Raw genomic sequence first — 18,487 nt, 5'->3', positions numbered from 1 at the left:
AGATATCTTCACACGTTGAATCGATGATCTATACTTGTATAATATTAAAACGGGCTGGACTGGGATAGGCTGCGTATACGAATAGGGCTCAGGTTAAATGATAGAGTGGACTTTCAAAATTGGAAAGGTATAGGAAGGCTTCCTGCATAACGGAAGATAGTATGTAATAATTTTGTGTTTACGCGTCACATTTACTTGGCTCAATACTTTTTCCTCAATAAATGATCCCATCCTCCCTTTCCATATCGCTCTCAATTCACCCGGACCAGGCCCACATCGGTTTCTGTCGGCCACCCCACATCTCGCTCACTCCAGACCCTGAACGCATTCTTCCAGAAAGCAAAACGTCACAACCGGCTTCGGACCATCGCAAGTCTCACCAATCTCTCCTATCATGAGATGGATAAACTCGCGGCCCAATGAGCCAAGATTTTCCGCGGGTTCTTGGAAGCACCACGTTGTTATCTTAGCGGGCTCCGTGCTTGCTTTCTTTTTGTTCTGGTATTACCCCTCCATCAACACCCGCCATCGCAGGATTTGAAAGAGAAGAATTTGGAGAAAGAGGAATTGAGCGCAGATATTTTGAATACAACGATTGGAAATATGGCTACTAAGACGTTTAAGTTGAATACTGGCGCGGAGATCCCGGCGTTGGGACTCGGGACGTGGCAGTCTGCTGCTGGGGAGGTGGAGAATGCGGTGGGTTATGCGTTGAGTGTTGGGTATAGACATATTGATGCTGGTGAGTTTTCCCTATCTTGCCTTTCAATTGGGGGGGATTTTTTTAATGGGTTGTAGCATACTGCTACGGTAACGAGGACGAGGTTGGAGAAGGTCTTCGAACTGCATTCGATAGCGGGATCGAGAGGAAAGATATCTTTGTTACCACGAAGCTATGGTGCACTTACCACTCCCGCGTCGAGGAGGCTCTGAATAAGAGTCTGAAGAGTTTGGGTCTTGATTATGTGGACCTTTACCTTGTTCACTGGCCTGTGGCTATGAATCCAAATGGTAAATACCCTCTCACTTAGTCAATAATAGTTGCACTCAAACACCACTGACACGCCTAGGAAACCACGACAAATTCCCCAAACACGAAGACGGATCCCGCGATCTCATAAAAGACTGGTCGCACGTACAGACCTGGAAAGCGATGGAGAAGCTCGTCGCGACGGGTAAAGTCAAGGCTATTGGCGTTTGCAACTACAGCGTCAAATACCTCGAGCAGTTATTGAAGGAGGCGAGTATTGTGCCAGCGGTGAACCAGATCGAAAACCATCCATCGTTGCCACAACAGGAGGTTGTTGATTTCTGCAAAGAGAAGGGTATTCATGTTACCGCGTATAGTCCGTTGGGGAGTACCGGCAGTCCCATGTTTGAGGCGGCGCCGATTGTGGAGGTTGCGAAGAAGAGGGGAGTTACGCCTGCTAGTGTGTTGCTTTCTTATCATAGTAAGTTTGACTTTGCACTCACTGCTTTTTAGTGGTTGGCTAATGATTCTGTAGTCGCTCGTGGCAGTTCGGTCCTTGCGAAGTCTGTCAACTCGGAGAGGATTAAGGCGAATATGGAGCTGATTGATCTTGATACCGAGGACATGAAAACTCTCAACGCATATGCGGACGGGCTCGAGAAGAGCGGAAAGGTCGTGAGATATGTGTATCCGGCTTTTGGTGTTAACTTTGGCTTTAAGGATAAGCCTGACGGGATGGTTTTGTCTTAGGGTTTGACTGAGCCTGGTGGAATTTGTTAGTGAACAATGAGGTGGATGGCAGATACCGTCGAATGGGTCGAAAATGTTTATAACTAGATTCTTTCTAAAAGTTAGTAGCTGGTGACGGAATACTTATCTCATCCCGCCAACTCCCGAGGTCTTCACAAATATCTCTCAAACGAGTCTCGCTGGTGATACATGTCTCTGGAGTCTGAACACATAGCTCGACATCTGTGTTCACTTTCATCTTAAAGCCGTTGGCAGAAATACGTCACGATGGATTGCTACTTTTCCGTCCACATCCTCTTGGTGGAGATTCTGATGGTTACATGCGTTGAAATATGACCACAATGACAATGTCCGGCTATCTAAGACTATTTTGAGTGTCAGCCTTCTTTGGTTTGCATTACCTACTTGTGGCGTCCCTTTTTGATTTGATATTTTCGGAAGCGATAGTAAGGGACAGCCCGGGAGATGTTCCCAAGAGGTGGTACTGAAGGTGTCGTTTTCTCGGTTCAATTGAGTTGTTTTTGAGACAGTCTTAGTATTCTAGTTTAGATGCAAACATCTGTTTAGTGATATCCAGAACAAAGCGAAGCAGATGGCGATAAGTCGAGAGGTCTCTGGGTTGGCGAGTGAGATCAGTCGCCGTGTGTCTGTGTCCATGTTTGTTTGGAAAGAATGGTTCGTATTCGTCGATGAAAGACAGCATTACCGTTCATAACAAACCAACAACTCCTACGTGTAAACCAGACTCTGTCTCAATCCACTTCCGAGCTTCTGGCTCAGCTTTCCTGGAATTCTATGCTGTTGGATATATATGAAACTCGTTTCCTGATCGCGTAGTTGGGATTCCACAACGCCACGATTTTGCGGAGCATCTCCACTTTTCCCCGAGTCTGCAGTAAAGGTTTCGGATGAACCTATAACAAAGTCGAACTTACCAACAGTTAAGTTTCATCTGTCACCGATACTACAGATTACAACGTTAAACATTTATGGATTCTTGTTGGTAAGTCTGAATTGTCTGTTGTGCTAGCATATTAACCGCTCGGAAATCGATGTGATTCGTCAACCGAGTGGGATGGTTCATCAGCCACAGCACCTACATCAATCCCAGTAAGTCTCTCTACTTTCGCCGCAATCTGTACTTCATCCTTCTTACTTGTACAACTGTCGACATCGTGGCATAGCCGTCTCCAACATGAATGAGTTGGAGAGGTCTCATAGCGGATATTCAAGAATGCGAACGCAGACTCGCATCAATTAGGTAGGTTTCTGAGATTTCAGACACGAACAGCGACCAGAACCAAATAGCTCGAAAATATCGCGACATGAGGATGCTTCGACATTGCGCCCGGGAGAATCGCGCATCCGATTCCCTCTCTTCGGCCCTCTATTGTAGTGCAATTGAAGTCGATTTCTACCTATCGCACAAACATCATAACATCCGGCCACTTCCTTCTCACTATACAGGAAGATAGGAACATTGATTACGAGGCTCCCACAGGCAGTGTTAACAATTCCTCCAACCTCACAGCGCCATCCAACCAACGGACGCGACCACCACAACAAGCGAATAAGATGGGAACAGTGAACCCGTCTGGATTCCGCTCAAGAACAACTCTTACGTGCACCGGTCTAGCGATGCAGGTAAATCTGGGGCAGCCTTCTATGTTGTTGTTGTTGTCTCGGGGGATTAGGAGTCGCGGCAGTGCGATGGGATTATTTTACGCAACTCGCAGTCACGACAAGAAGGTTATTTTTTTATTTATGGAATTTGTATGTTGGACATCCTGCATCCTGCACCCACTTCGAAAGCCCATTTGTATCCTAGATTCCGCACGAGATCATGAGTTCTGAATTCTTTTCATTCCATCACTGCACTTCTCTCAGTTTGAGTACATTCTCTTGTATTCGGGAAACGGTTTCTTTTCTTTCGATTTGTTTACTCTCGTTTTCCTTGCAGGTGATTGAAAAGATTCAAGATGCGCGCCGCTACCATTTCGCTTATTGCGCTCTTGGCCCTGACGGCTTCGGCTACCAATCATGAGGGGTATGGTAATGGGGGTAGCACACCAGATATGGGAGGAGGTGGTTATGGAGGAGGTGGAAATTATGGAGGGGGCCACGGAGGAGGAGGTGGTGGTGGTGGTTACGGAGGAGGTGATCATGGGAAAGAAACCTCAACTCCCTGTGATGATGATAAAACGACAACTCCGCCGGCAGTCCATACAACAACTACTCCTCCACCAGCAGAGACGACACCTCCAGTACCCTGCTATGGAAAAGATTGTACAACGACTACTGAACCTTGCGACGATGATAAGACAACAACAACTCCCCCAGCTCACACTACTACTACCGAGCCTTGTGACGAGACAACCACTCCACCACCAGCGGAGACCACTTATCCTCCGCCTGCTGAGACCACTTACCCTCCGCCTGCAGAGACGACAACTCCCCCAGCTCAAACTACTTCTACTGAGCCTTGTGACGAGACAACCACTCCACCACCAGCAGAAACAACAACACCACCGCCAGCAGAGACCACTTACCCTCCGCCTGCTGAGACCACAACTCCAGGCTGTGATGGTTATGATTGCACTCCTCCAATAATCACAACATCTGAACCACCACCTGCAGAGACAACAACCCCACCTCCAGCCGAGACGACTACACCACCACCATCTGAGACGACTCCAGGTTGTGATGGCTATGAGTGCACTACAACCCCACCAGCAGAGACGACAACACCACCACCATCTGAGACGACTCCAGGTTGTGATGGCTACGATTGCACTACAGCCCCGCCTCCAGCAGAGACAACAACTCCTTGCTATGGCGAAAGCTGCACAACAACGACAACGCCATGCGACGATACTACCACTCCTCCACCAGCTGAGACTACTACGCCTTCTTGCGATGGATATGAGTGTTCAGGCACTACAACTTCTACTCCACCGGTTGAGACGACTACACCACCTGTTGAGACTACAACACCGCCTTATGAGACAACACCACCACCAGTTGAGACTACTACGCCACCTTATGAGACCACAACACCTCCTGTTGAGACAACCACTCCTCCTTATGAGACTACAACACCGCCTGTCTACACCACTACCCCACCTGTAGAGACAACTACCCCACCTGTAGAGACAACTACCCCACCTGTAGAGACAACTACCCCACCTGTAGAGACAACCACTCCACCAGTCGAGACGACTACACCTCCACCAGTTGAGACAACTTCTTGCCCAATGCCAACTGCTGAGACCGTCACTGTAACAGCACCTCCAGAGACAGCTGCTTGCGCAACTCCATCTCCAGTTACTATTACCGTCACATCACCACCAGAGACCGTCACTTCGCCCCCAGAGACCGTTACTGTCACCTCTCCACCTGAGACTATTACCTCGCCTCCAGAGACTGTCACCTCACCACCAGAAACGCTCACCGTGACAGCACCTCCAGAGACCGTTACCGCAGCTCCAGAGACAGACACCGTGACAGCGGCTCCAGAGACTGTAACAGCAGAACCAGACACGGATACTGTAACAGCACCTCCAATGACCGTCACGGCAGAGCCAGAGACCGATACCGTAACAGCACCTCCAATGACTGTCACAGCAGAGCCAGATACAGATACCGTAACGGCACCGCCAATGACTGTCACAGCGGAGCCGGATACAGATACTGTAACTGCAGCTCCACAAACTGTTACAGCAGAACCAGACACTGTGACTGCAACATTACCTGAAGAGACAGAGACCTTGACATCGCCTCCAAAGACGGTTACAGCTACAGCACCAGCGGAAACAGTATATGTAACCAGTGTCTCTACCGTTCTCACTTGCGAGAGCACACCACCACCGTCATTCCCAACTACTACTTCTGATACACCATCATGCACTGGAAGTGAATGTTATACAGAAACTACAACTCCACCGGACGTCCCAGCAACTACTACCCCAGACGTTCCAGCTACCACAGAGCCCCCATGTGATTGTGAGGACGATAAAACTACTACTACACCATATGAAGCAACCACTTCAACTTGTGAAGGTGATTATTGCTCACCAGAGACGACATCTCCTTCATACAGTCCTGCCACAACAACATCGAGCTGTGAAGGAGAATCTTGTTATCCAGAGACGACATCTCCACCATACAGTGCTTCAACTACAGCCTGTGAAGGAGATTACTGCTCATACGATACTACAAGTGAATCATACAGCCCACCGACGACGACACCAACATGTGAGGGCGAATCTTGTTATACAGACACTTCTTCATCATCATACTACAGTCCTCCAACATCAACCCCATCTTGCGAAGGAGACTACTGCTCATCAGAGACCACAAGCGAATCATACAGCCCTCCAAGCTCAACAGACTACTCATACAGCCCTCCAAGTTCAACAGACTACTCCTATCCACCAGAAACCACAACTCCATCATACCCAACAACAACACCGTACTGCGACTCAGAAGCCGGAGATTGTGTACCACCTGCCACTACCACCGAGGAGCCACCATGCGACTGCACCGACGAATCCACCGCCACACCAACACCAACAACCATGGCAACCTGCAACCCATACGAAGCAGGCAGCGCATGCGCACCCGTAACTACCAGCAAGCCTGGCAAACCACCAGGAGGACACTACAACGGTACCGCAACACCAAGCTGGAACCCTCCATCTAGTGCTTACGGAACCGGAATCATGACACCAACGCCCTCCGGCCCACTGCTCACAAACAGTGCCGAGAAGATCGGTGGCGGTCTCGGTCTCGCATTTGTCGGAGGAGTTGTAGGATTATTGTTCTTGATTTAATTGTGAATGTGTGTGATAAAATGGTGTAGGAATTGTTTAGGAGTCAAAAGATTTTGTACATGTATACCCAGGTTAGACAATGGCGTAAGACAGGCGTTTTTGGGAGGAGATATTTCTCGGTCGAGACCTCGATACACTGAGGATTTGCTTTCTTTCTTTTTTTGTTTACTATTTTTTCGGAATTCATTGAGGGCGTTGGAAGAGGGGCATTAACAGGATGGAAGCATTGCATAATCCTAGGTCATGGGAGAAGATTTAGATATATCCGAGGGAGATCAAACTTTCCCTTGTTGATTAGCCACTTATTTTCTTGATTGTTTATGAAATTTAAAAAATTATATTCTATCCCGTTCGCCACACATACAAAGTGCTTTTTGGACGTTCACACCTGGCGAGATCGCAGAACCCCGATTCGACCGATCCCCAAAACCGAAAGCCAAATTCTTTCTTCCAACAAACAATTCCTTAATCCTTTATGAGTAGGAAATGGATTCCGATTCTCCCGTGACCACTCCATCTCCCGGCTGATGCGGCACCCACTCAAGCCTACGATTCCGCCCGCGCCACATTTGACATAAAGAGTCACTCTTTTCGCACAAAGGTCCACAACTAAGTGGATTTCAATTGTAAAGATTTCAGTTAGGTGGATTTCTAATTAAAATCTCACAACACACTAACCATACAATTCCATACACAAAAGTACCTGGATATCTCTAGCACCATCCTCACTCCATCCTGAAAAAATGTCTAGCCCAAAACATCCGCCCAAACAAATCCAGCACCACACAGAAGCATTCCTGCTTAACCTAGCACGATCACATCAGCTCACATCAAAGGACGTACAGTTTCTGGCTAGACGGCCGGAGTATGGGATTTGGACAAGTGAACTGGCGGAGAGGGATGGGCGGTGGACGAGGTTGATTTTGGGGGTTTGTGGGTGTGTTGTGTTGGGGTGGGTTGGGGTTGGGGTTGTTGTTGTTGGGAGGGGGTTGTGAGGAGGAGAGTGGTATGTGAAGGTGATGTGTATGAGGAGATGTATATGAGGAGATGTATATAACGGGAGGACAAAGTGTAAGGATAGAGAGGGAAGCGAAAACTGATTTTAGCAGGATAATAGAGTGTTGATAATTTAAACATCCTTACGTTATATATATAAATATACCTACGTAGCAAAATAACGCTTGAGAAGATTTCATTTACTCTCGACCTATTGTCCTCGAGTGTAAATTATGGCAACTTTCAAAAGTTGACCCTTTCGCTTAGTACCGAGGGTATGTAACAAAATACCTACACTCTTAACCTCGTTCTACCTATATTAATTCCTTAAACTCTGAAGCGCAATTTAATATCGTATACGCACAGCCACTCACTCACTGTTATTTCAAAACACTTCTCTTCAAAACACTTAATTACATCTTCAGCTCGCTCAATATATCCCCTTATATACATTATGTTCAAAACCAAACCCCCTCTTTTACCGATACCTATTCCTTCCTTCAACCAAAGGAAAAAATAATTGTCGGAGGACTTGCCTATCATCGTCCTATCAGGTACCATATTGTGTTAGCCTTGCTTGCCGCTATGAGGGGACGACTTCGTCGAAGATGGAGACGGCGCCATTACGGTCGGCAGCTTGGCAAAGAAAGTCGCTATGAGAGAGTGTCAAGTCAGTCTCCAGCTCCTTGAACTAGTTCGAGAATCATGGTAGCATAATCTACGTCAATTAGAGGTATCTTTAACGAATGTGTTACGATTGGGTGCCTCGTGAAATAGCGTATCCCTTGGTGATGCTTACTTTCTCGTTCTCCTTCGAGTCTGAGGCAATGAGAAATATAGTGGTATATAGCTAAGCGATGTGCTCTACACATGTGAGTTCAAAGAACATTTGATTGAGTAATTCCCATTTTTTGGGGTGTTTTGTCACCAAAAATAATGTGGTTTTGTAGCCTGGCTAACTATCTAATTAGTCTCCTATCTGTTTAGGTTTCTAAGAGCCGAGCGAGCACTACCTACTCCCGAGCATCATAGTTCCTTACTTCGTCGGTCTACAAGCAAACGGACTCTTAACTAAAAGTCTCACACTACACTAATAAAAATCCCATGAAGCGCCTCCAAAAATCAGAAATTCAACCACAACAACCATCCTCATTCCGTTTCAAAATCTTAACATAAAGAATGGCATACATAAGACGTTCCACCAAAGATCTAGGATCTCTCTATCATGATTACCACTCGCTTATGGACATGGCGAAAAAGAATCATCTGACCGCACGGGATATAAAGTTTTTGGCTAGCCTGCCACAGTATGAGCCCTATGAGTCGAGGTGGACGCCCGAACAATTGAAACAGGATCAGAGGGACGCAAAGAAGTTTGCGGCATTGGTTGCAGTCGTTGTGGTTGTTTTTTCGGTGGGGTTTGCGATGATGCTTTGTAGGAGGGTGGCTGATGCGGCTGAGTTGGGTAGGGGGGAGGGGGCTGTACGGGACTTCCGTATATGAGGAGAGGATGAGAAGGGAAATTGAGAGAAAATTGATAGGGGAAGGAAAGAAACGATACGGGATTATGGGATATACTAAACTTCCTACTCACGATCTCGAATCGCAGGGGCAAAATCTTGATGATCTTCCACCATACGCACCACCAATCCCCCAAAACCACAATGACATTTCATCCACCCCAGAACTCAACTCCAGCTTACCACCAATCTCACAACTTAATCTCAACCACCACCATACCTCCCTCCTCACATTAGCTCAAACTCATCACCTCACACCACAGGATATTCAGTTCCTGGCTGCACAACCTGAATACGGTACACCGGCTCAACAGGAAGCGACAGAAAGGACGAAGAAAGTTGCGAAGTGGGTTGTGGGGATCTTTTTGGTTGTTTGGGTGTCGGGTGTGGTGGGGATTATTGTGTTGGGTGTTACGAGTGGTTAAGATTTAGGAATGGGAATTCGAGAGTTTGAGATCGTATTGCGTGGATGAGATGGCAGAGTATGCTGGGTTGACGAGCAAATTCGCGGCTGTAGTTTTTAGTGGATGGAGAACGGGCGTTCTATATCTATGAAAACGTGGATTCCTTCGAAGGAAGATACTTAAACCAGGAACAGAATTCAGATGCTGCCATCTTGACTTTGAAAATAAGAGGTGCAGATTTTGTCTGTGGGAAAAACCACGAAGATATAATGCATACATTATGTATATTTCGATATTCTCTAGTTGAAAGATAATCAATTGTTAGAGCACGTCGTGTCGCATTATCATTCCGTATTAACAAATCTCGCACTTCAATAGGGAAGCTAGGAATAACCTTCCTCCACACTTGACTTCTTTCGAGAGGGAATATACCATCAAACTCTGAGATCAAGCTGTTATTCAAACAGATTAATGTGGTAGTTGTTCGACGCCGAACTCTAAAATTAGATCATCGGTCAGCTTCATTCTTCGCAAGGCCGGAAAAACCAGCGACTCTGTTTATGATTCCCGACATTTCCAAGAACAAAATACTCGTGATTTAATTTGATACATTCAGCATTCAGGCCCCAACGATCAGCTTCGCGACATTTTCAAATGCAGACAAAATTAGAGTCACTAGTAGTACTCACTACCACAAGTGGATTGCAGGACTGACAGGACATTCTTCAATTGTAATGTTGGAAATGAAACCAATTTTCCAACACTTTTTTCCTTGAATCCTTATAGGTCCTTTTTGAATAAGTCAATGTCTACTCGAACAGATTGAGTAAATATAGTCCACTGAGGAGATTCTAAAGTTATCTTACCAGATACCGCAAGGTGTCCAATAGGATCAACAACACATCGGTGTCTAATATAGCGTGTGTAAAATCACAGAGAGATCTTTTCCAAACACGTTCCATCTCTGAATTCAGCGAATCGCCTGATAAGGCTGATAATAATCGGTTATTATAAGAGATGGAAAAGTTGTGATTCACATACATTCCTCCATGTGTTCAATATTCTCCATTTCTCTTCCAAGACTTTCCAATTGTTCGTTTAGGACAGTTATCTGGCAACCGACACCAGCCCATCCCCTCCTGTCTACGCTTAGCAAACTCAGCCGCACCCATCGATGTAGCGTAGAGTGACCGCTCCGACGTCTCTGAATTTATCTCCTCTAGCTGGGACATTACTTGCAGTGAAGCACGGTCTGATAAAGCGTTCTTAACAGCTTGTATAAAGCGCGGTTCGGTTGCGCTTTCGCCGGTCATTAGCAAAGTGTCGACTTTTTGGGATCCGAGGAACTGTTGAATACGCATAGTTAGAGTGAATAAGTGATCCTTCCATTTCTCCCGGTTTTGATCGACTTCTAGATACCCGAAAAATCTTCTAAGACGAGATAGAGTATCTAAGTCTTCCCCTTCTTCCCCTTCTTCCGCCGGGTTCTGATGCAATTGTTCACTGCCTAGTTCTAGGTCCGCAAAGTAATTATCAAAGAGAGTGTTTCGGACGTCGCTGACTCGATTGAACGTTCCGCTAAGGGCCTGTTTATTGTAGTCCAGGTGAAGCACTCGATAACTTGGAAGTCTACTTTCTTCTGTACGACATTGATATGGGTCGGTATAGGTCACACAAAGCCCTCGACCATAACCGGCCATTGCTGCAGACATTGACACGAGCCTGGAGAAGAACACCGGGTTGTGTTTGTCCTTTATCAAGTCCTCCATTCCGAGAAAGTCGAAAACGTCTTTGATTTCCCAGTCGTTAAGGTGAACTCCAACTGGTGAAGATAATGATGCACCTCTCATCTTTACTCCTAGATGAGTCTCGACTTCCACGCGCAATTTCGATATCATTTCTGCTAAGATCCTAACATCGGGTGATGCTGGGCGAAAAAAGAATTTGTTAACATGACGTTTGACGTGGTACCACGCCCAGAGACCCAAAATTTTATAATGCTCATTCATGTCGCTTTCGTCGCCCCGGAAAGGTGGCTCTATCCCACTCGATATTCGTTGCACAGGACCTGTCGCGAAAACCTTCATCAAAGTAATGTATTGAGGTAGGCCATTGATCTTGGCTATAGGTATAATTGTGCCATTGTTATATTTGATGGACGCTGTTCTATGTTGGGCATTTTGTCAGCCATATTGACCGGCTTGTAATCAGTGAGAAGGCAAAAATAGCCATAACCCATTTCTAAAGCAAACCCGATTCCAGGAGCCGACAACTCCGTTTCGGAAGGACATCTGCATTTTGGTAGAGGACATATAAAATGTACCCCAGGCTGTTGTAGCAATTGCTGCGACGTCTCGCCAGTCTGTTGGGCGATGGAAAGCAATCCTAAGCCGAGCGACGAGCAGATGAAGGCCAAAGTCTTTCTCATTCTGCTGGCTGAAAAGCTGTCATAGTATGATGCTAACCCTCTTGAGTTTATACCTTGAAGTAGTTGAAGTGTGATCTCAGAGGCTTGAGTGATGTTCCAACCACGATGTTCCAACCGCCATGCACGTTGGTGGATGAAGATAATGGTGCACACGATTCACGACAGTCATCTAGCTTAGATTTGTGAAGCTTTTTCGAGTAATGTTTTTTGGTATATGGCAAGGATACGAATAGAACTCCCTGATCCGAACACACTTACCATTACTTTGCTGTACACTTCTGTATCCAGTTTAATCCACCTGTGTGTTTAAGGACCGACTGGACCTTCCAAGAGCCAAAATATCAGAAAGCGAATTTCACACCCCTTCCTTGACAGATATATCTGGCTCTTACTGATGAAGATAAAATTTTGTATTGAATCGAGATCAATGGGTATATATAAGGTATCGGGCAGAATATCGTTATTCTCCCCTACGGGCTCCCATTAGACATGCAACACACTGGTGATCTTCCCGAAATAAATCCAAGTTCCTTCTTTCCTGCGTATAGCGACTCAAGCCCCTACCCTTGGAAATAGAGTGCTGGAGTTGTCATTGGTAGAACCCTGCTGTATCGATGGAATGTTGAATGGCTGTCTTCGTACTGAAACTGTCATCCAAGGTTAAAATCTCTGGTATTTATTTGGCATCGAGCAAGCTGTTCGCTGGTTCAAGCCTTTCCATGTCTGAATAAATCGAATAAGCCGAATAGTGATGATAGGCTGAGCCTGTCTATTGGGAATATTTTGGCAGCAGTGAAAGTTCTTTGTAGAAGGGATTCTTGAAGGGCTTCTGAAGACGTGCTATTAAAGCCCCACTTCTATGTGCCCGATAGCGATAACGATCCAGAACGTTACTGCCGCAACTTACATTCTCCCCATCTTCCTCTCTTTCTAAATCCTTTATCTCTCCTGCTATTTTCATAACAAAGACAGTAGAGAAGACTCAAGATGCCCAACGTTCTGATCATCGGAGCTACGAGGGGCCTTGGAGCATCTCTTGCGAATGCATACGCTTCACAACCAAACACGACTGTTTATGGAACAACACGAGCCGCAACCGCCCCTAAAGGACCTGATGAGAAGATTGCATGGGTTCCGAACATTGATGTTAGTGACAGTGGCGTTGGAAAGAGACTGGTCAACCAACTGGGATCGCTAGGTGTTGCTGGAGGAATGGTGGGGGGCGACAGTGAGGTTAGGGGTTTTGACGTTGTGGTAAGTTGACACAAGGCAATTAGGATTGCAGGGGATAGAAGATATTGACGGAATACAGTTTATCACTGCTGGATACTTTGCAACTGAAGACTTCGTTGAAGGTCCGAAGTGGGAGGAGGAAGTCAAGATGTACAGTAAGCTTCAACTAGCTGTCGTCAAGAGACCAAGGCTAACTTCCTCTGCAGCAACTTCCGCCATCTCCCCACCATTCATCGTCCACTCCCTGACTCGCGCGAAGTACTTGACCAAGGGTTCCAAGGTCCTCCTGATATCTTCCGAATCCGGTTCCATAACCTTGCGACACGAGAAGGAGGGAGGTGGAAACTATGGACACCATGCTAGCAAAGCTGCGTTGAATATGGTCGGAAAGCTTCTCAGTCTGGACCTCAAGGATGAAGGTGTCATCATCAGCATATTGCACCCTGGATTTATGCGGACCGAGATGACTGCTGGTGTAGGGTTTGACAAGTACTGGGACGACGGAGGAGCTGTAACTCCGGATGAAGCTGCTAAGACTTTGATTGAATGGGCGGAAAAGCTTGATATGAGCAAATCCGGGGAGTATTGGGCACCAAGAGGACCACGTAAGTTCAATACAACGCGTTGGGGGGGGACTATGCTAATAATAACATAGGTGACATTGGTACAGCTGAAGTCACGATTGGCAAAGGCTTGCCTACGCCTCTACAACTGCCCTGGTAGATCTGGAGTTGCGCAGCTGAACACTCAGTCATGATTGTATGATAGCCAACGAGCAATGAATGACGAATTTTATTTGGGTCGAGATCCTGAAAACTCCATTGCCATTACTCCTTCCGTTATAAACAAATTCCCCATACGCTGCTTTTTGTCAAGCCATCTCCTCCCCGATGACTCTATTACTTCCACTCTCCAAAGATATGAAAGGAAATCAAGTTAATTACAAGGCCGCCATGATTCCGCCAACGATAGCCATTGCACCGCCGATCCCAGCAACGAGAGTCTGAGCCGCACCAGCGCTTGAAGAAGATGTCTTGGGAGCGCCAGATAATGAAGCACTGCTAGCGGTAGTCGAAGAAATAGCAGTAGGTTTACCACTTGTTGAGAGTCGAGTGCCATTGGTAGGGAGAACAGTGATCAGTCCAACAGTTCCGTCAATGGTTGCAGCAGTAATGACGCTGCTCAAGGAAAGGATGACAGAGGATGTAGCGTTGGAACCGGCACCAGCAAGATATGCTTTGCAGAGGGCTTGTCCTTGGTTGGCAGTGAGACCGACCTCTACTGGAGTACAGCCAGAGGAAACGACACATGGAGTTGCGTTGTCGGCAATGTCGGCTTGCTTGGGACCGCATTGGCATGGTGAGTCTGTAAGAGAGCAGCCGGCTTTCTCAATGGCATCACGAATGCATTTAACCTGATTGACGCGTCAGTCTCGATCTAGGTGTAAGGAATCTAGGGAGTAAATGATTCAACTTACGGCGCACTCTGGAATACCTTGCAAGTTTTGCGCGGAGGCAATGCCTGCAGCAGCAAGGACGACGACGGAGGTGAACTTCATATTTGCGATTGAGATGATATTAGATCAATTATATTGAGAAACGATTGTGGTATGCAAGTGCAAATTTGGTTGGTGTTTTGTGGAGGTGTAAAACGAGTGTGGGTGTTGAGGTTGTAGGAAGGTAAACAAGAAGCTTTACGACAGATTTCCTTTGTACGGCTTTTCTCACGCCACAAATTTATTCACGCATGCTGCAAACAGCAAGGTGGAGACGCCACCGAGTCACAAATTTCAATTCACCTCGAAGAAGGTGGTGTGAAACATAGGCGATATGGCCGCTTGCGTCTGATGTCTGGCTTGTCTTACAGCAGAATGCAGTACGAAAACGCTGTTATTAGGTTCTGCAGTGGCCACAATTTCGGTCTTTGAGGTATGAGAGACTTGCATGTGATTAATTACGAGCACTGAATACGAGCTCTGCTATTTGAAACAGTCGTACGAAATGATTGTGGTGCGGTTAATTGAAGCGAGGTAACAACTTGATCAGTTCATCCCTTGCGTGGCTTGAAATTGTCGAACTTCGATGGCTTCGTCAATTCCGCTACCCCGCTAATTGTATTAATATATTTCTAGAAATGATACAGAGGATCAACTTCTGTATGGGTATTCCTCAATTTTTCGCATAGTTATCAAGTAGCCGAATCTTCTTCATAAGAGAAACTTAAAAAGCTACGACGTCCTTGACGGCCGGACAGAATCACGAGTAGATGGAGTAGCTATTTTACCTCTTAGCTATGCAGCACTCATTGGGCACGGAATTATAAAAGGAAGGGCTCCTTAGGTTTGACCAATGATAAGTTTCATTAATCTGCTAATCGCGCTTAAATGAGTGTAACAGTTCAAATGACTTTTCTCCAGATTTCGAAACATCCATCCTTCCACCCGCAAATCCCTTCCACCACATGATTTCTCCCTTCCCCAGGCATGTAAAACCGCTTAGAAGTTGCGAAGAGGGTCACCGAGAAAGCCGGACAGGGCACTGATATCAACCATGATATACGTCTTGAGGAATCCGCCAGCAAATGATGACAATTTGTCTCCGAACGCTTGTTTGGCACTGGCAACAAATCTCCACTAATATAATTGGTCAGTATCTTCTCTATGAGATGAGAGTTTGAAGGTTTTCTCAAAAAGTACTTACCTGGAAAGCTTTCATGCTCTTATCGTGGAAAGCCAACCAACGCGTAGTCTTCTCTTTGTTCTGCCCATACTGGAAAGACTCGTCAACGACGATGGTGAGGTCTTCACCACCTGTCTTCTTGGCCTTAAACTCGTCGAGGTAGGCAGTTGAGATGAAGATTACGCCTTGCTCATCTCCTATCGAGAGATTAGCTACGAGGTCCCGATACAGGATGCAAAGAGGGATAGTATACCCTGAGTCTTGTTGAAGAAAGGCACGGAATAGTAATCTTGGGTTTTGTGGGCGAGATTTTGTTGCCATTCGACTTTCACCTTGTGCTCGGTGATTGTGTTGGCTGGAATGTAGATGGTATCTCCCTTTTCGACGACACCCATTTTGAAGGTTGTTGGTTGAGTAGTTTGGGGAAAGTGTTTGGTAGGAGTTCAGATGAATTTGTAGAAGAGTGTTGTTGAACGCTTGTTGATAGATGTGAGGATGTGAGGGCTAGATGAGGGAATCCATGGTATTTATACATTTCCGCCCGCTCTCAACTCATGATAAGACGCGACGTGATCATCTAACTCATAACTTCTGGCTCTTGGGATAACATCATACTACTGCAACCTCAGCATTCTTTCCAGAGCTCAGCTCTCCACAATGAGCGGGGACGGTCAAAACCAGAGTTTCCTGCAGGACTCAATCACCTAGACCAAGCTCTGTATAACGAGCGGTGAAGTTGGCAGCCAACCAATTCTACAGAACACAGTGCCCCACAAGAAAGAATGTTTCGTTTTAATCAGCAAGAGATGATGTTCGAATAACGAGGTTGAAGAATCCTACGATGGTGAGTATTATGGTTGTAGAATGTCATGAGTTTCACCTCGATCTAAACTGAATATTCCATCATATTTTCTGCAACGAATTAGTTTTTGTTCTAATTACCCTTCCGTAGACGATAACTAGTCCATATCTTGACACTTTCTCAACGCTACCTATTCAACTGAAGCTGGACTGTTGAAGTGTGGAGAATTTCTACATCTTTCCTCACATACACAACAATGCTCACAAGGTTACATCAAACAAACGAAACAACGGCACGACGCATCATGTACAGGTATGAAGATTCATCAATGATCTTCTCTTTTAGACAGCCATTTCATGATATGGCTAGCTGAGAACAATGTTCGCAGGAAGTAATGTCTCACGCATAGCTGCTCCATTGGTATCAATTCAACGCTTGGAACCCCACCTCTTTTCTGCACCTTTCTGAAGCCGTTGCAACTCGAGCAAGCTTTCAAAAATTCATGTTTCAGATAATACCTCAGCTCACTTTGGTGCAGCGAAAACGGCATATAGTGGCGATCTTCTCTAAGTCAGGATGCCATGGCCAGCAGCATTTTGTTCGCTTATGATGAGCATCGCAGCAGATACACGTGTGTTTGGCCAAGCTCAATAGCAGAACGCACTCTCCTTTCAGTGACATTTTGACAAGCAGAGTTTTTGTAAGTAACTGGTTCAAATATCGTCAATTATTAGAAACTGGTAAATAATCACATCGCAAATCTTCTCACCAATAAGCTGTTGGGGACCTGCGTCTCGGTATCTAGGTTCTTCAAACGTCCAAACACTTTAACTTAAGACCCGTCGAGTTTATGAATGAATAAGTAAATTTTGCTTCGATTTGCTACTAATCATCACTTTCACTACAACCGATTGTAATGTTACTGTATACCCTGGCTGTATCTTATGAATTGACGAAATGCCGGTAAAAATATAAGAATGCTATTTTTAATCAGTGGTTCAATAGTTCAAATGTATTGAGTGTTAATACAGAAAGTTTCAACGTAGTTACTTTCTATACACAAAGAGGAAAGGAGAAGTTGGGAAATTCGGAGAAACATTTAATGACTTTGCCCCACTACGTAACAATGATTTGTAACAAATAGACATTATTGTTCAATTTCTCATTACATCAAACCTTTTTCAGATAATTGTATTCATAAATACACCATAGAAATCAAGACTGTTAATATATACCAACACTACATATTCATGATCAGCAGTAGAATGTCCTCAACTTTTAGATTTCCGACTAACACTCCACACTGAATCACACAGTTTGTGATGTGAATTGCTAGATCGGTGGCATAGATTGCTCAACAAATCACAGCTTGTATCGTCTGCATCTCCAGACCGTTGTTGGTATTAAGCGCTTCCGGCATTCGTTCCTAAAGGTTGCAAACTTAAGCATTCTAGAATCTTGGCAGGAGATTACTTCCCAGGAACCTCAACACAAATCCAATCGGATTGAGACCAGAAAGACGAGTTCGCAAAATTGATTCATCCGTGCCCATTAACTATTGCCAATATACAAATCTGGATGCTGTATCAGCCAGCCCAGGAACGCCACAGCGGATGCAACCGAGGCAACGGGCCGTCGCGCGCTAGGGAATTTAGGACACCAACCCCGATGTTCTCCTTCATATCACTCTTTTGCACTTCGAAGAACAGTCATCTGGGCTAGACTGACCTACAATCATGAGATCGATCCATAAACGGTTTTCATCCCCAAATGTAGCAAAGATGTCACGTATTGAGGCAAGCTGAATGTGCCGCGCTACACCTATTTTCATCGTTTTCTGCAGGTGACGGGTCGGTAATTGTCCAAACGCAAAA

General features: G+C 45.7%; 7 protein-coding genes across 7 annotated transcripts; 4 read left to right on the top strand and 3 right to left on the bottom strand.

Moving 5' to 3' along the window:
* Nucleotides 1–603: 603 nt before the first annotated feature.
* On the top strand, nt 604–1,720 carry GLAREA_12027 (NAD(P)-linked oxidoreductase; the record flags this gene model as incomplete). The annotated part of the gene is made up of 4 exons (XM_008082809.1): nt 604–742; nt 799–1,011; nt 1,071–1,451; nt 1,506–1,720. 4 exons carry the CDS (start codon nt 604–606, stop codon nt 1,718–1,720), a joined length of 948 nt encoding a protein of 315 aa, XP_008081000.1.
* A 1,979-nt stretch (nt 1,721–3,699) lies between these two features.
* GLAREA_12026 (uncharacterized protein) lies at nt 3,700–6,552 on the top strand (the record flags this gene model as incomplete). The annotated part of the gene is made up of 1 exon (XM_008082808.1): nt 3,700–6,552. The coding sequence occupies one exon, from the start codon at nt 3,700–3,702 to the stop codon at nt 6,550–6,552; it is 2,853 nt and encodes a 950-aa protein (XP_008080999.1).
* A 2,175-nt stretch (nt 6,553–8,727) lies between these two features.
* On the top strand, nt 8,728–9,493 carry GLAREA_12025 (uncharacterized protein; the record flags this gene model as incomplete). Its single annotated transcript, XM_008082807.1, has 2 exons — nt 8,728–9,043; nt 9,090–9,493. 2 exons carry the CDS (start codon nt 8,728–8,730, stop codon nt 9,491–9,493), a joined length of 720 nt encoding a protein of 239 aa, XP_008080998.1.
* Nucleotides 9,494–10,527: 1,034 nt separating this feature from the next.
* GLAREA_12024 (uncharacterized protein) lies at nt 10,528–11,900 on the bottom strand (the record flags this gene model as incomplete). Its single annotated transcript, XM_008082806.1, has 2 exons — nt 10,528–11,638; nt 11,725–11,900. The coding sequence occupies 2 exons, from the start codon at nt 11,898–11,900 to the stop codon at nt 10,528–10,530; spliced, it is 1,287 nt and encodes a 428-aa protein (XP_008080997.1).
* Nucleotides 11,901–12,887: 987 nt separating this feature from the next.
* GLAREA_12023 (NAD(P)-binding Rossmann-fold containing protein) lies at nt 12,888–13,856 on the top strand (the record flags this gene model as incomplete). The annotated part of the gene is made up of 4 exons (XM_008082805.1): nt 12,888–13,154; nt 13,213–13,288; nt 13,340–13,738; nt 13,789–13,856. The coding sequence occupies 4 exons, from the start codon at nt 12,888–12,890 to the stop codon at nt 13,854–13,856; spliced, it is 810 nt and encodes a 269-aa protein (XP_008080996.1).
* A 217-nt stretch (nt 13,857–14,073) lies between these two features.
* On the bottom strand, nt 14,074–14,691 carry GLAREA_12022 (uncharacterized protein; the record flags this gene model as incomplete). Its single annotated transcript, XM_008082804.1, has 2 exons — nt 14,074–14,547; nt 14,611–14,691. 2 exons carry the CDS (start codon nt 14,689–14,691, stop codon nt 14,074–14,076), a joined length of 555 nt encoding a protein of 184 aa, XP_008080995.1.
* Nucleotides 14,692–15,627: 936 nt separating this feature from the next.
* On the bottom strand, nt 15,628–16,206 carry GLAREA_12021 (uncharacterized protein; the record flags this gene model as incomplete). The annotated part of the gene is made up of 3 exons (XM_008082803.1): nt 15,628–15,765; nt 15,833–16,008; nt 16,065–16,206. The coding sequence occupies 3 exons, from the start codon at nt 16,204–16,206 to the stop codon at nt 15,628–15,630; spliced, it is 456 nt and encodes a 151-aa protein (XP_008080994.1).
* Nucleotides 16,207–18,487: the final 2,281 nt, after the last annotated feature.

This window comes from Glarea lozoyensis (assembly GCF_000409485.1).
Source record: "Glarea lozoyensis ATCC 20868 chromosome Unknown GLAREA17, whole genome shotgun sequence".
In the NCBI taxonomy this organism is placed as follows: Eukaryota; Fungi; Ascomycota; class Leotiomycetes; order Helotiales; family Helotiaceae; genus Glarea; species Glarea lozoyensis.
The sequence above is the reverse complement of the archived record's forward strand: the minus strand, read 5'-3'. Positions and strand labels throughout refer to the sequence as shown.